Source organism: Asterias amurensis, chromosome 20 (assembly GCF_032118995.1).
Source record: "Asterias amurensis chromosome 20, ASM3211899v1".
In the NCBI taxonomy this organism is placed as follows: Eukaryota; Metazoa; Echinodermata; class Asteroidea; order Forcipulatida; family Asteriidae; genus Asterias; species Asterias amurensis.
Window position 1 is genome coordinate 5336331 of NC_092667.1, and position 16391 is coordinate 5352721.

General features: G+C 37.3%; 1 protein-coding gene and 1 long non-coding RNA gene across 2 annotated transcripts; both read right to left on the reverse strand.

Moving 5' to 3' along the window:
* Positions 1 to 2971: 2971 nt before the first annotated feature.
* LOC139952378 (uncharacterized) lies at positions 2972 to 8950 on the reverse strand. Its single transcript, XR_011787887.1, has 3 exons — positions 8839 to 8950; positions 6742 to 6830; positions 2972 to 5934 (listed from the first exon to the last, which is right to left on the reverse strand). It is a non-coding gene; the product is annotated as an uncharacterized lncRNA (long non-coding RNA).
* Positions 8951 to 9400: 450 nt separating this feature from the next.
* Positions 9401 to 16160, reverse strand: LOC139952567 (MRG/MORF4L-binding protein-like). The gene is made up of 4 exons (XM_071951746.1): positions 15980 to 16160; positions 14621 to 14742; positions 14126 to 14246; positions 9401 to 12234 (listed from the first exon to the last, which is right to left on the reverse strand). The coding sequence occupies exons 1-4, from the start codon at positions 16065 to 16067 to the stop codon at positions 12071 to 12073; spliced, it is 495 nt and encodes a 164-aa protein (XP_071807847.1). The 5' UTR covers positions 16068 to 16160; the 3' UTR covers positions 9401 to 12070.
* Between the last annotated feature and the right edge of the window lie 231 nt (positions 16161 to 16391).

Below are 16391 nucleotides of genomic sequence, written 5' to 3' on the forward strand. Positions count from 1 at the left end.
GCAAGGCTATAGCCTTGTAGCTTTTTGAGCAAAATTGGATAAAAACGCAAGGCTATAGCCTTGTAGCTTTTTGAGCAAAATTTGAACAAAAAACGCAAGGCTATAGCCTTGTAGCTGTTTGAGCAAAATTGGATAAAAACGCAAGGCTATAGCCTTGTAGCTTTTTGAGCAAAATTGGATAAAAATGCAAGGCTTTAGCCTTGTAGCTTTTTGAGCAAAATTGGATGAAAACGCAAGGCTATAGCCTTGTAGCTTTTTGAGCAAAATTTGATAAAAACGCAAGGCTATAGCCTTGTAGCTTTTTGAGCAAAATTTGATAAAAATGCAAGGCTATAGCCTTGTAGCTTTTTGAGCAAAATTTGAACAAAAAACGCAAGGCTATAGCCTTGTAGCTTTTTGAGCAAAATTGGATGAAAACGCAAGGCTATAAGCCTTGTAGCTTTTTGAGCAAAATTTGATAAAAACGCAAGGCTATAGCCTTGTAGCTTTTTGAGCAAAATTTGATAAAAAACGCAAGGCTATAGCCTTGTAGCTTTTTGAGCAAAATTTGAACAAAAAACGCAAGGCTATAGCCTTGTAGCTTTTTGAGCAAAATTGGATAAAAACGCAAGGCTATAGCCTTGTAGCTTTTTTAGCAAAATTGGATAAAAACGCAAGGCTATAGCCTTGTAGCTTTTTGAGCAAAATTTGAACAAAAAACGCAAGGCTATAGCCTTGTAGCTTTTTGAGCAAAATTGGATGAAAACGCAAGGCTATAGCCTTGTAGCTTTTTGAGCAAAATTTGATAAAAACGCAAGGCTATAGCCTTGTAGCTTTTTGAGCAAAATTTGATAAAAAACGCAAGGCTATAGCCTTGTAGCTTTTTGAGCAAAATTTGAACAAAAAACGCAAGGCTATAGCCTTGTAGCTTTTTGAGCAAAATTGGATAAAAACGCAAGGCTATAGCCTTGTAGCTTTTTTAGCAAAATTGGATAAAAATGCAAGGCTTTAGCCTTGTAGCTTTTTGAGCAAAATTTGAACAAAAAACGCAAGGCTATAGCCTTGTAGCTTTTTGAGCAAAATTGGATAAAAACGCAAGGCTATAGCCTTGTAGCTTTTTGAGCAAAATTTGAACAAAAAACGCAAGGCTATAGCCTTGTAGCTTTTTGAGCAAAATTGGATAAAAACGCAAGGCTATAGCCTTGTAGCTTTTTTAGCAAAATTGGATAAAAATGCAAGGCTTTAGCCTTGTAGCTTTTTGAGCAAAATTTGAACAAAAAACGCAAGGCTATAGCCTTGTAGCTTTTTGAGCAAAATTGGATGAAAACGCAAGGCTATAGCCTTGTAGCTTTTTGAGCAAAATTTGATAAAAACGCAAGGCTATAGCCTTGTAGCTTTTTGAGCAAAATTGGATAAAAATGCAAGGCTTTAGCCTTGTAGCTTTTTGAGCAAAATTGGATGAAAACGCAAGGCTATAGCCTTGTAGCTTTTTGAGCAAAATTGGATGAAAACGCAAGGCTATAGCCTTGTAGCTTTTTGAGCAAAATTTGATAAAAACGCAAGGCTATAGCCTTGTAGCTTTTTGAGCAAAATTTGATAAAAATGCAAGGCTATAGCCTTGTAGCTTTTTGAGCAAAATTGGATGAAAACGCAAGGCTATAGCCTTGTAGCTTTTTGAGCAAAATTGGATGAAAACGCAAGGCTATAGCCTTGTAGCTTTTTGAGCAAAATTTGATAAAAACGCAAGGCTATAGCCTTGTAGCTTTTTGAGCAAAATTGGATGAAAACGCAAGGCTATAGCCTTGTAGCTTTTTGAGCAAAATTGGATGAAAACGCAAGGCTATAGCCTTGTAGCTTTTTGAGCAAAATTTGATAAAAATGCAAGGCTTTAGCCTTGTAGCTTTTTGAGCAAAATTTGAACAAAAAACGCAAGGCTATAGCCTTGTAGCTTTTTGAGCAAAATTTGATAAAAACGCAAGGCTATAGCCTTGTAGCTTTTTGAGCAAAATTGGATAAAAATGCAAGGCTTTAGCCTTGTAGCTTTTTGAGCAAAATTGGATAAAAATGCAAGGCTTTAGCCTTGTAGCTTTTTGAGCAAAATTGGATGAAAACGCAAGGCTATAGCCTTGTAGCTTTTTGAGCAAAATTCGATGAAAACGCAAGGCTATAGCCTTGTAGCTTTTTGAGCAAAATTTGATAAAAACGCAAGGCTATAGCCTTGTAGCTTTTTGAGCAAAATTTGATAAAAATGCAAGGCTTTAGCCTTGTAGCTTTTTGAGCAAATATGGATGAAAACGCAAGGCTATAGCCTTGTAGCTTTTTGAGCAAAATTGGATGAAAACGCAAGGCTATAGCCTTGTAGCTTTTTTAGCAAAATTGGATAAAAATGCAAGGCTTTAGCCTTGTAGCTTTTTGAGCAAAATTGGATAAAAATGCAAGGCTTTAGCCTTGTAGCTTTTTGAGCAAAATTGGATGAAAACGCAAGGCTATAGCCTTGTAGCTTTTTGAGCAAAATTACATAAAAACGCAAGGCTATAGCCTTGTAGCTTTTTGAGCAAAATTTGAACAAAAAACGCAAGGCTTTAGCCTTGTAGCTTTTTGAGCAAAATTGGATGAAAACGCAAGGCTATAGCCTTGTAGCTTTTTGAGCAAAATCGGATGAAAACGCAAGGCTATAGCCTTGTAGCTTTTTGAGCATAATTTGAACAAAAAACGCAAGGCTATAGCCTTGTAGCTTTTTGAGCAAAATTTGAACAAAAAACGCAAGGCTTTAGCCTTGTAGCTTTTTGAGCAAAATTTGATGAAAACGCAAGGCTATAGCCTTGTAGCTTTTTGAGCAAAATTTGATAAAAACGCAAGGCTTTAGCCTTGTAGCTTTTTGAGCAAAATTTGATAAAAAACGCAAGGCTATAGCCTTGTAGCTTTTTGAGCAAAATTGGATGAAAACGCAAGGCTATAGCCTTGTAGCTTTTTGAGCAAAACTGGATAAAAACGCAAGGCTATAGCCTTGTAGCTTTTGAGCAAAATTGGATGAAAACGCAAGATTATAGCCTTGTAGCTTTTTGAGCATAATTGGATGAAAACGCAAGGCTAAAGCCTTGAAGCTTTTTAAGCACAATTTGAGCAAAATAAAGCCTTTTTAATTTTCAGGCAAAATTGGATAAAAACGCAAGGCTATAGCCTTGTAGCTTTTAGAGCAAAATTTGATAAAAAACGCACAGCTATAGCCTTGCAGCTTTTTGAGCAAAATTTGAAAAAAAACGCAAGGCTATAGCCTTGTAGTTGTTTGAGCAAAATTGGATAAAAACGCAAGGCTATAGCCTTGTAGCTTTTTGAGAAAAAATGGATAAAACTGCAAAATTTGATAAAAACGCAAGGCTTTAGCCTTGTAGCTTTTTGAGCAAAATTGGATAAAAAAAGCAAGGCTATAGCCTTGTAGCTTTTTGAGCAAAATTTGATAAAAACGCAAGGCTATAGCCTTGTAGCTTTTGAGCAAAATTGGATGAAAACGCAGATTATAGCCTCGTAGCTTTTTGAGCATAATTGGATGAAAACGCAAGGCTAAAGCCTTGAAGCTTTTTAAGCACAATTTGAGCAAAATAAAGCCTTTTTAATTTTCAGGCAAAATTGGATAAAAACGCAAGGCTTTAGCCTTGTAGATTTTAGAGCAAAACTGGAAAAAAATGCAAGGCACTTTTGGGCACAATTTGAGCAAAATAAAGCCTTTTTAATTTTCAGGCAAAATTTGATAAACAACGCAAGGCCTTGTACCTTTTTGAGCAAAATTGGATGAAAATGAAGGCTATAGCCTTGTAGCTTTTTGAGCAAAATTGGATGAAAACGCAAGGCTATATAGCCTTGTAGCTTTTTGAGCAAAATTGGATAAAAATGCAACGCTATAGCCTTGTAGCTTTTTGAGCACAATTTGAGCAAAATAAAGCCTTTTTAATTTTCAGACAAAATTGGATAAAAACGCAAGGCTATAGCCTTGTAGCTTTTTGAGCAAAATTGGATGAAAACGCAAGGTTATAGCCTTGTAGCTTTTTGAGCGAAATTGGATAAAAATGCAAGGCTATAGCCTTGTAGCTTTTTGAGCAAAATTTGAACAAAATGCAAGGCTATAGCCTTGTAGCTTTTTGAGCAAAATTTGAGCAAAATAAAGCCTTTTTAATTTTCAGACAAAATTGGATAAAAACGCAAGGCTATAGCCTTGTAGCTTTTAGAGCAAAATTTGATAAAAAACGCAGCTATAGCCTTGTAGCTTTTTGAGCAAAATTTGAAAAAAAACGCAAGGCTATAGCCTTGTAGTTGTTTGAGCAAAATTGGATAAAAACGCAAGGCTATAGCCTTGTAGCTTTTTGAGCAAAATTGGATAAAACTGCAAAATTTGATAAAAACGCAAGGCTTTAGCCTTGTAGCTTTTTGAGCAAAATTGGATAAAAAACGCAAGGCTATAGCCTTGTAGCTTTTTGAGCAAAATTGGATAAAAAACGCAAGGCTATAGCCTTGTAGCTTTTTGAGCAAAATTGGATGAAAACGCAAGGCTATAGCCTTGTAGCTTTTTGAGCAAAACTGGATAAAAACGCAAGGCTATAGCCTTGTAGCTTTTGAGCAAAATTGGATGAAAACGCAAGATTATAGCCTTGTAGCTTTTTGAGCATAATTGGATGAAAACGCAAGGCTAAAGCCTTGAAGCTTTTTAAGCACAATTTGAGCAAAATAAAGCCTTTTTAATTTTCAGGCAAAATTGGATAAAAACGCAAGGCTTTAGCCTTGTAGATTTTAGAGCAAAACTGGAAAAAAATGCAAGGCTATAGCCTTGTAGCACTTTTGGGCACAATTTGAGCAAAATAAAGCCTTTTTAATTTTCAGGCAAAATTTGATAAAAAACGCAAGGCCTTGTAGCTTTTTGAGCAAAATTGGATGAAAACGCAAGGCTATAGCCTTGTAGCTTTTTGAGCAAAATTGGATGAAAACGCAAGGCTATAGCCTTGTAGCTTTTTGAGCAAAATTGGATAAAAATGCAACGCTATAGCCTTGTAGCTTTTTGAGCACAATTTGAGCAAAATAAAGCCTTTTTAATTTTCAGACAAAATTGGATAAAAACGCAAGGCTATAGCCTTGTAGCTTTTAGAGCAAAATTGGATAAAAACGCAAGGCTATATATAGCCTTGTAGCTTTTTGAGCAAAATTGGATGAAAACGCAAGGTTATAGCCTTGTAGCTTTTTGAGCGAAATTGGATAAAAATGCAAGGCTATAGCCTTGTAGCTTTTTGAGCAAAATTTGAGCAAAATAAAGCCTTTTTAATTTTCAGGCAAAATTTGATAAAAAACGCACAGCTATAGCCTTGTAGCTTTTTGAGCAAAATTTGAAAAAAAACGCAAGGCTATAGCCTTGTAGCTTTTTGAGCAAAATTGGATAAAACTGCAAAATTTGATAAAAAGGCAAGGCTAAATTTATAGCCTTGTAGCTTTTTGAGCAAAATTGGATAAAAACGCAAGGTTATAGCCTTGTAGCTTTTTGAGCAAAATTGGATAAAAACGCAAGGCTAAATTGTAGCTTTTTGGGCAAAATTTGAGCAAAATACAGAAGACTATATATAGCCTTGTTGCATTCGCAAAGCTTTTTGTTGCATTTTCGTTGCAAGGTGTTATTTTATTTAGCCTTGTTGCTTTTTCGAGTAAAATTTGATAAACATGCATTGCTTTATAGCCTAGTTGTATGTTCAGGCAAAATTTGGTAGAAACATCAGTTACATGTTTGCTTCACATGTTGAAAGTTCCAAGGCTGCAGCAGGTGTAAGTCTTCCATACTATTGAGCTTGAATCTCCCTGGGTTCGTTCATTCAGGCCTTGCTGATACTGTTGACTTAGGTGCTCCTTCATGGATGACATGGGTCCTCAGGAGATGCAGTTATACCACCTCACAGTTGGTTCATATGAAAAATAAAGACACTATTCTTGCATTAGTCTTTGTTTAATAATCTGATTGAACAGAGTATGATTCTAATGTAGTTAAGTAAACTTTTGCAAGCACTAGTCTAGCAGTTTTGTCAAATTTGGGCCTAAAAATGAAAAAATCACAAGGGGCAGGTCCCTCTAAGTCTAGCAGTTTTATCATATGTTTGCCTAAATTTGAAATAAAGGGGTCACTCAGTCCAGCATTTAAAATGAAAAAAAATCACAAGGGGTAAGGTCAAGCAGTTTTATCCAATTTGGGATTAAAATTTAAAAAATAAGCGCTAAAGGTAAGTCATTTAAGATGCAAATTCAAAAACAATTGGAGGTATTTGAAGCTTAAAATGAAACTGATTACAAAGTGATTAGCCTTTAGCTAGATAAGTTTAATATGAGTTATAGGCTGAGTCATATTCAAATAACCAGAACATGTATCTCAATTTCCAGATTTTAAGGGGGGGGCAGACATTTTGGTGTGCCATGTAAAAACCAGATAGCATCAGGAATATACATGTACAGATAACATTTTGTGTCTAAAATACCTACTTGTTCGTTGTTTTACAATTATTTAGTACCAAATTCTACTTAAATTCATAGGCATTATGTGTGTATGATTGCAAAATCATGGGATGGTTTAAACTACAGCCATGTCAACATTGGAGACTCTGGCTCAACCGCTACGGCTATTGCTTTGATAGTATAATTGTAGCTGAGATCGAGACAGCCATAGCCATATACACCAAATCCGACACGGTCTACACACAGCCTGGGTTAAGTTAGCAGATGTAGGCTAATTCAGCTTACCATTTTAAGATGATCAATTCTGACTCACGGTGCTGAGGATCCGTTAGTTTTGTTAATATTTTTTCAGTGGCAGAACTACAGCAACAAGCCTGCAACAAATAAATTAATTTGTTTATTATTGAGGGAAAAACAAAATCTTGTACTATACACGGTGTACCCAGAATTAAGGCCTGTTACAAAATCTTACCCCATCAATAACCTCCAAAACAGATTAAAAGTTAGTTATTCATAAACACCCCACACAGCTTCGCTAAATTCCTATTTGTGGAGAGTAACCTTAGTGGAGAGCGCGTCACGTGGGGGTGTTTAAACGGTTGATAATGACCAGCTGGAGCTATTTATAACCGGTTGTTTTTGGATTATATAGCATTGTCCAGGTTAATCGACAACCTTGTTCCCATGGATGATCGATCTTGCAAAATTAGCCCATGAATACTAGGATGCATTACTACGCGCACAAATAAATATCTGAAAACTGTCTCATAAAAATGCTCCACACGTAGAGCTAGCTAGCTCAAGGATGTCGGAAGCAGATAAGTTTTTACAGAGTTTTCTACTTTCTTACGCCTTTTTACCAAAATGAATGGGAATAAGGGAGCGTCTCAAAAGTCGGGCACGTTCCTAGCGCAAAAGAACGTTCCTGCGGGCATATGCCCGCAGGATCGCAACATCATGACAAAGTATACGCGGAGCGTTCCAAAAGACCGGTCCTGTGGAACGGACAAAAGCGGCGGGGATACTCTTGCGATCCAAAAAGAACGTTCCTACCGTTCCGACTTTTGAGACGCTCCCTAAGGGTATAGTGACTCGTTCTTAATTGGCCGTTTAAAACCTTAAATGCAGGGTCATGGCCATACGATAAAGGCCCTCGCCTTCGGCCTGTGTCGCAAGGCCATGACCCTGCCGGTTTTAAACAGCCAATTACAAACTCGTCGCTACCCTTTTAATTATTCCCTTACTTATAATTTTAGTAAATATGAACTATATGCATGGTGACAATAATCGGAGAGGGCTTGCCTGCAGTTATCCATGCTGGCTAAAAAAATACAAAACAAATAAATAAAAAAATATTGCAAAAAAGAAAATTTTTTAATAGGCCTTTTGTGAGCCTGGAAGGACACAACAGCTTTACTGGTAAAAGGGAGTAGGCCAATTTACTTATAGGCTGCTTAGTTGCTATCATTTCTTACATTGACTCTTAATGTAAATTGAGCTATTTTGGCAATTATTCATTGTCACAAGTGGTCTAGTTTTGTAAATAAACTATGTGTGTTTTTTGTATTTCCCTCAGTTATTGTATTGGTCAAGAGTTTGGAGACCCAATGAATATTCATGTTGTTCTGTGATGCAGTCAGTGAACTACAGTTGAGTGATCAAGTCCATATTTTGGAAGACATGAATGGGCCGATGTAGTGAATGTGTGCACTGAAAGCTGACTATTGTTCTGTAGAGTGATTGCCGTGGTTGGGTGAGCATAGGAATTCTTAGCAGTCTTAGTTTGGGTGTGGTTTGTCATTCCAAGATCTGCTATCAGGGAAGTCAGACATATCGCAGGACCTTCAACCAGACAAACTTTGATGAATTGATTCATTGCGAAAATTTGACATTTCAACAGACATGTATGACCAGCAGACACCATTTAAGATTTAAAAGGGAACTCCTGGCACCGGTTTCAGGTACAGTATGTGACAGGCATTAATCCAGCCACACAAATTTCCCTACCACCCTATTCTGGATTGATTGAACCAGTTGAAATTTATTTTCCCATTGTTTGTACACTTCTGCTGTAAAATTTTGACAATTTTTTTTTTGTTTTAAATTTCCATGTGGAAATGTGGAGTCCATCAATCATAAGTAAGGTTGCACTGAACCCCGCCCACGCCCACACCCCCCGCAAATAAACCCCGACCTGTTAAAATGTCGGAAATGTACGACTCACGGCCCCTCGGCCAACATGCCCTAACACCACGCCCTTCGAACCTCGTGGTTTTTAAAACCGGCGCCCAGTGAAAAAAACCAACAGTAAAAGTACAAGTTTTACATCCAAAAACACACATTTTCAAATAAACTATTTCACCAAGATAATAAGAAACTCACCTTTCAAATTTTGAAATGTTTTTTTCCTCGGAACTGTTTCGATAAAACGAAAAAATTTACCGAAAAGTACGGACTGAAAAATGGATTTTCTTGTCGACGTCGTGGAATTTTCTCGAAAGGAAGAAATGGCGTCGGCTGGTGCCCATCCGCATATCTCCTTCCAATGTTACATGTCACGTGGTCAGCTGCACTGGTACCCTGTTTAAACCTTCACGTCATAATTATGCACCATATATGAATAATTAAAGCAATCGCATAAAATGTAAACAATACATTTGAATGCACTTCTTGGGTTAGGCCTTTGTTTACAATTATTTCGCAATATTGAGGGCCGTGAGTCTTTATATGAAAGTACTTTTGGGGCCATGAGTGATTTGGCAGACATTTGTTTTGTTGAAAAACATAAATTTGTGGTTGTTTCAAGAAAGTGCTATGACCCAAAATTGTTACAAAATCTGTTTGTTTTAAACTAAATGTGTTCCACCTGCAAATGTTTACAAAAGCCTTCATTATCTTTTTACAAATAATGTGTTTTTGAAACAAAATAGTTGACAGTCAAACCCACAATTTATTAGTGTCATACCAAAAGCACAAATCAACAAACAAATGGAGTGTACAACGTACCACATTGCAAACTTTCAAATGCAAAGAATAACACAAAATTGTTTATAATTATTTCATTTTTTTTCTCAGTTTCCAACCTAATTTTATTGTTTCTTGAAAGTTTCACAGATTTTTAAAAACACATTTAAGAATTTTTACTTGAAAACTTTCAGGGCAATACGGCTGTTCACAACTACTTGTTACATGATAACTCCAGCCTGGTTATACAAAAAGATCCATTGAAAGATTCTGATCAGAAACTTTCATATTCTATAAAACAGAATCATAGTCTTGAGAATTTGCTGGTTTCAATGGAATTACTGTTCAAAATTAGCATAATTGAAAAAGATAATATTTACAATATTTACTATTTACATTTACCATGGAGGTAGTCCATGCATTTACTATGTCCACTTAAAGTCTTTATGAAATTGGGCCCAGAATCCGATTTCATGAAACGATAGAATTAATCATATCTTGAGATGAGTAATTCATCTTAACTATAGGATGGGTTCAATGGGTCCCAACATCTATGAATAAGGAAAAACAGTTCCTCAGTCCTAAAATTAATCCTAAGTTAACAGCAGGGGACACTATTGGTAATTACTCAAAATAATTATTAGCATAATACCTTACTTGGTAACCAGTAAGTGGGAGAGGTTAACAGTATAAAATATTGTGAGAAACGTCTCCCTCTGAAGTGACGTAGTTTTCGAGAAAGAAGTAATTTTCTGCGAATTTGATTTCGAGACCTCAGATTTGGAATTTGTGGTCTTGAAATCAAGCATCTGAAAGCATACAACTTTGTGTGACAAGGTGTTTAATCTTTTATTATTATCTTGCAACTTTGCTGACCAATTGAGCTCAAATTTGCACCAGCTTGTTATTTTATGCATATGTTGAGATACACCAAGTAAGAAGACTGGTCTTACAATTACCAATATGGTGTCCAGTGCCTTTAAGAAAAGTTTGGTGAAATCAATGGCTAGTCTCGTGTATTATTTTCTAAACAATCTGATCTCTGCAGTTTAACAATTATTATAAGGTGTAACAAAGTACAGCTTCCATTTGAACAAAGAACTCATCATAAAAATTGCTTGTTATGTGTCTATTTGATTTGGTTTGTTCTTTGTTTTCTTTGCGTTTTCTTTAAAATCTGCATCATGATGTCAAGTTAAACAGTATGTTTATTTAGTATAAAAAAAGAGGACATAAAAAAGATGGGACACAAGTAAAATTGCAGCAGTATTTACATAATTTATGGAATTGGAAATAATTTGTCTGAGCACTTTGTCACTTTAAGACTTTATAATGACTTACACTGGGTTGGCCGAGCCAATGGTAGAGCTAAAGCTTTGACCATGGAATGATTTGTCCAACCCTCCTACTGTTTGGGCCATGACACTGGACATGTTGTGTAAGGCAGTACACAACCATGCTAAGTATTAAAAATTTGTGCTGCAAGACCACAGTGGATGTGAACGACTGGTCACACAGTAGGAGGGTTGACTGTGTACAGTGTAAATGCATTCCCAACATTAAATTATATTGGAGTCTAGCACAGTGACAAATCTGCCACTCACAATGGATGATAGTGAATGGTCAGACAGTAGGAGGGTCGACTTTGTCTCGTGTGAATGCATACACTTCATGTCATATAATTGCAAGCTGACACTTAGAACCTATCATTCAAAACCACAATGGTAATACTGAATAGTCAGACAGTAGGAGGGTTGACTGTGTACACGTGGATGCATTCACGACATGATATCATATTAGCGCCTGGCACAGTTGATCAAAGTATCAGTTAAAACTTCAGTGGAAAATATTGATGGGTCAGATAGTAGCCTTGAAGTCAAATCCAGGATGACCTGCCAGAATAGAGTTGGTTTCCTATCGTGTACTTTCATCTGGGAGTGCTTACCATATTGCCCTATCCAAATTGGCATCTACAGCTACGGCTACAAATGTTGCTAATAAAAACTTACTACACTTCAACGCATGATGACAAGGCGACCCAGCCGTCGCCGTAGCTGCCACTTCGTACACAGCCTAAGCCTGATAAAATTCAGGCGGTGTGTTCTTGGATGCTTAAGAACACCTACATGTAGGATTGCGGTTCATGTATCTTCCGAACAAATGATGATGATGTAGCGCCATTTGATGATGATGTAGCGCCATTTTTTACAATGTTGTTCTTGACTGATCCCTGCTGTAAAGGTGGTGTTTGATCTTGTTTCGAGTGTATTGTTTACGGGTCTTGTTCTCATTGTTCGGATGTGCAAACAGCGCCCTCAGGACAAAAACACACTGCCCCTGCATGTCCAGAATAATGACTTTGGCTATGACTAGAGAGCTTCACCCTAGACCCCTACATCATACCTTAAAGCTGAAAGCCAAACTTCTTTTACAAATGGCCCTAGGTGCTATCCAGAAGATTGAGTTGAAAAGAGACATCATTTGCAGATACCGTCCAACTACAGACAATGCTTTTTTAAATGTGGGACGAGGGCCTCAGGAACATTTCATCATTAGAAAAATAATCAGGTCCCCTTCCAAAATTCATTCTGTTTATACATGCAGAGACAACAGGTAACCAGACATGATGAGGTCTTCTAAGATGCAGTTTTTACCGTCTTCTTTTGCTGGCCATGATGTCTGGGTTGGGTGTATTCGTTCCTTGCCGCGTTCTCTTTCTCTTTGGGGAGTTGTCCTTCTCAGATGGGGTGACGGCGGCCAGGGAGGTCATTATTGGGAGGCGGATAGTCGTCTTGAGGGATTCTTTTTGAGGTGCTGTGTAGTAGAAGATATAATAATAATAATAATAATATCAGTAGGATTAGAAACTTTGCATAGTGGAGATACGATGAGACAAGGTTTGCGGTAACACTAAACTATATCTAAATGAGTTGGGGTGGTTCTGAAAAGAACCGTTGGTTTCAACTCGACGTTTCGAACAGTATGTTCGTAATAGTAAAGACTTGTAATGCATACTTATCCACCCTGCTACGTGTTCAAGGCGACGTTAAAACCGAAAACAAATGCAAGAAAACAGACACAATTAAATTTGTCCTTGAAAACATAATATGACAGTTTTGAGACGAGATTTGAATTTTGTGGTACAAAGACAAGATCTAAGATGAAGGGGTAGAGGAGTTTTAGATGCCTGGTACAGCTGAAGAAAAATACTTGCATCCCAAGAGTAGCCAGACTTGGGTTCACTGAGGAAAAAAGCATGGAACTTGATCGAAGATTCCTTGACGGAGTGTAAACTTTAAGTAGTTCTGAGATACAAGGGGAGCCTTGCTGTTAATAATAACAATAGTAAATAATAAATGAGACTTATAAAGCGCATTTTACAAAATTCAATGCGCTGGAAGAGTGCTACGGAAAAGACGATTATGAGAATAGATGTGTTTTTAATTTACTCTTGAATGTCTGGAGTGTGTTGGTGTTCCGAATATGACTTGGTAGGGTGTTCCAGCACCGGGGACCAGCGACTGAAAAGGACCGGTCCCCTGCCATTTTGTGTGTGCGAGGGATTGTAAGATTCTGGCCGGAGCGGAGCCCACTCCGGCCAGGTTTGTTGAAATTTAGCGACTCTGTAAGGTATTGTGGAAGTACGTTGGAGAGTGCTTTGTGCATGTTCACTGATGTTTTGAAGGTGATGCGTTGTTTAACTGGTAACCAGTGTAATTGTTTGAGAAAAGTGGATGCGTGTGTGTATTTGGGTTGCAAGAAAATTATGCGAGCAGCATTGTTTTGGAGCCTTTGTAGACGGTCAATGTCAGCTTGCTTAATACCATTGAGGAGAGAGTTACAATAATCCAGTCTAGACAACACAAGGGCTCTGGCAGCAGCGTGGCATGTGTTTGTGTCAATATATTTGCGTATTTTGGAGATGTTTCTGATGTGATAGTTGATGGACTTGCATGTACGTGTGACGTGTGTGCTCATTGTCATGGAGCTGTTGAAAAAGACGCCTAAATTTCGCACTGTTTGAGATGGCTTAAATGTTGTGTTGTTCACGTTCACAGTCAAGTGGCTGAGAACTTTCTGGTGATGAGGAGAAGCAGCAATGAAAAATTCAGTTTTGTCTTTGTTCAGAAGAAGTTTGTTTGCGATTAACCAGTTTTGAACATCAGTGATGCAGTTTGACAATCTGAAAAGAGCACATTCTGCGTCGTTGGGAATGGATGGGTCGAAATCCATATAAATTTGAATATCATCAGCATATGTATGGTATTTGATGCTGTGTTAACTGTTAAGTGCTTTGTGGACAATGAGCATAATATTTGTTAAATATCATGGATATAGACTAGTGATTTGTAGTTGATCAGGCATGACATTTGGTCCTTCGAAAAAAAAAAAACATTTTATTGAGTACAAGAGCTGGCCTACATGTACACAAGGCCAGTTCTTGGCTTAAATCAGGCCTTATTAAGAATTTTGTTTACTCATTTATCCAAGGGCAAATAATATTAGACAAAAGACTAAAAAAGTAAAATCATGCCTGGTTTATGTAACATTAATTGTAACATTGTCATAATGTTAATGTTCTTGTCACTTTTTTAAACAATAATGTCTGTTTGTATTACTGGGCACCTGGGTTTTTCCAAGTGTAAATAAAAAAATAAATAAACAACACAAATCATCGTCAAAATTATAGTAACCATTGCCTTACTGTCTTCGATGCCGGCTGATGTTGACCCGCTGGTTTTAGTTTTCATCATGTCTCCATAGTCATCATTAGGCAGAGTGAAGTCAGACTCGGCATTTGGAAACGGTAGAATCTCTGACTCATGCTGTGAAAATTCAAGAGAAAAGGAGTTCAAAACAAGGTGGTTGCTTAGTTTTTCTTTCATTTTGTAAATTTAAGTAATAAGCCAGGAAACCTGGTAAGGTAATTTTATTTTTTTAATAACTTTTGGTAAAACAACAATAAATTTACTAGAGCATGATATTAACAACAAGACCTTCATCTCTCTACCAACTGAGCAATCTAGATATGTTGGCAGACTCCACATTTTGTCAATATCTTTATTCAGGGTGCCATTCAGAAGCCATTCAACCTGTAACTACTGTTGTGTAGCCGCGGACGACACCCATTTTTTATGAACAGTTTCTAAATTAAAGTAGTACTTTACAACATGGTTGCATTACAGATCCCTGGACTTACCAATGCTTGCATGTCGTACATGGTGCTGAGATGTTCCCAGATCTGGTCTGAGCTGATTTTACGTCCCATGGATTGCTGCAACTTGTCGTGTATACACATCATCTGAAAATTCTTATTCACACCTAAAATTAGAAAGAGGGAAAAAGAATTACGCATTACAGTAAAAAATTAATAACAAATTGAGCCAAGACTTATGTGTGATGTTGGGTAAGTTGATGAAGCTTAAAGGAACACGTTGCCTTGGATCGGACGAGTTGGTCTATAAAAAGCGTTTGTAACCGGTTTTTTAAAATAAATTGCACATGGTTGGAAAGATGTTTTAAAAGTAGAATACAATGATCCTCACAAGTTTGCCTCGAAATTGCATGGTTTTCCTGTTACTGTGCGAACCAACACAGTTAGCCATTTATGGGAGTCAAAATTTTGACTCCCATAAATGGCTGACCGTGTTAGTCGACGAGGTAAAAGGAAACCGTGCAATTTCGAGGCATGTTTGTGTGGATCATTGTATTCTACTTTTACAACTTTTATGGATCTTTCTATCCATGCATTTTATAAAAAAACGTTACAAACGCTTTTCAAAGACCAACTCGACCGATCCAAGGCAACGTGTTCCTTTAATCTGTGAAACAGCCGCTCAGTCAGAGAATTTACATAAAATTAACACAAGACGAGCTTGCACAAAATCAATTTAGTTTGCTCTTGTGTGTGGGTTTCTAGAATGTCTGTCAGACAACTCGTCCGTCAGTCAAAACTTGTCCATTCGGACAACTCGACGGTTCAGACATCTCGACTGTTCAGACAACTCAACAGTTCGCTTTTGAGTAAACTCGACAGATATCCGTCGCGTTGTCCTAACGGTCGAGTTATCTGAACCCTCGTGTTGTCCGAACGGAAGAGTTTCTATCTAGTTCCTGACTCCTGAGGCATGTATGATGATAGTTGGGGCAAGGCCTCAGAAGCAGAGCTACAACAGTGGTACAGGTAGTCCCGCATTGGCACTAATGCCATATGGGGCTATTTTATGCATGTCCTAACCTAAGTAAGTGTGTCACTGTATACTATACTGCATGCTGCCACTTGCTTGACGGTTTCGGGTCACGGCTGGGTCAGCAACATTGTCAATGTCAGTGACATCACTGACAGATTGTTATTATTAATCGCTGTTATTAATCAACAAAACCACCTGCACTGGGCTTTTAATACTACCTTTATTACAATGGGGTAAGTCAATTCAAAAAGTCAATAGCAAAATGAGAAGTCTTCGTCTTGAAAAACACATAAAAACAACACGGACCTGTCATTCATCTGAAATTCATATTGTCCGGAAACTGGGCAACGAAAATAAACTGAACTCACCAACTGGTTTGTGTCCCCTCATGGCATGGAATAAGCTCACTTCCATCTCTACGCTCCATGCAACCGACTCCTCTTCATCTACGGCCATTCTCAGATCACAAAATCAGTGAAATATGTAAAAATGACAACTTTTGATTGTGTAAAAATAAACGTGTGTACAGCTCTGACACAAAGCACGAGTACAAATTAAATGGCACAACTAAAAGCCACAAGAGGGCGCTATATAAGTTTGGCAGTATGTTTTTTTCTAAAACTGACAAAGTAAATGTCATATCAACTATTTAATCATTTTGAGTTAGAATAAAGTTTACTGTCGAGATTTGAACGAATCATTAATCAGTAGATAGTAGATACAAATCTAACACTGGTCAAAATATTTGTCTTTGTTCAACCAAAAATAAAAAAATTGCAT

Bases quoted from the DNA above. Each gene is read 5' to 3' on its own strand.
- LOC139952567 (XM_071951746.1), bottom strand. From the start codon at position 16,067: ATGGCCGTAGATGAAGAGGAGTCGGTTGCATGGAGCGTAGAGATGGAA. The intron at 14,743-15,979 runs GTGAGTTCAGTT...TTCTAATTTTAG, and splicing joins GAGGGGACACAAACCAGTTG to GTGTGAATAAGAATTTTCAG. The intron at 12,235-14,125 runs GTAAGGCAATGG...TCTACTACACAG, and splicing joins ATCAGCCGGCATCGAAGACA to CACCTCAAAAAGAATCCCTC.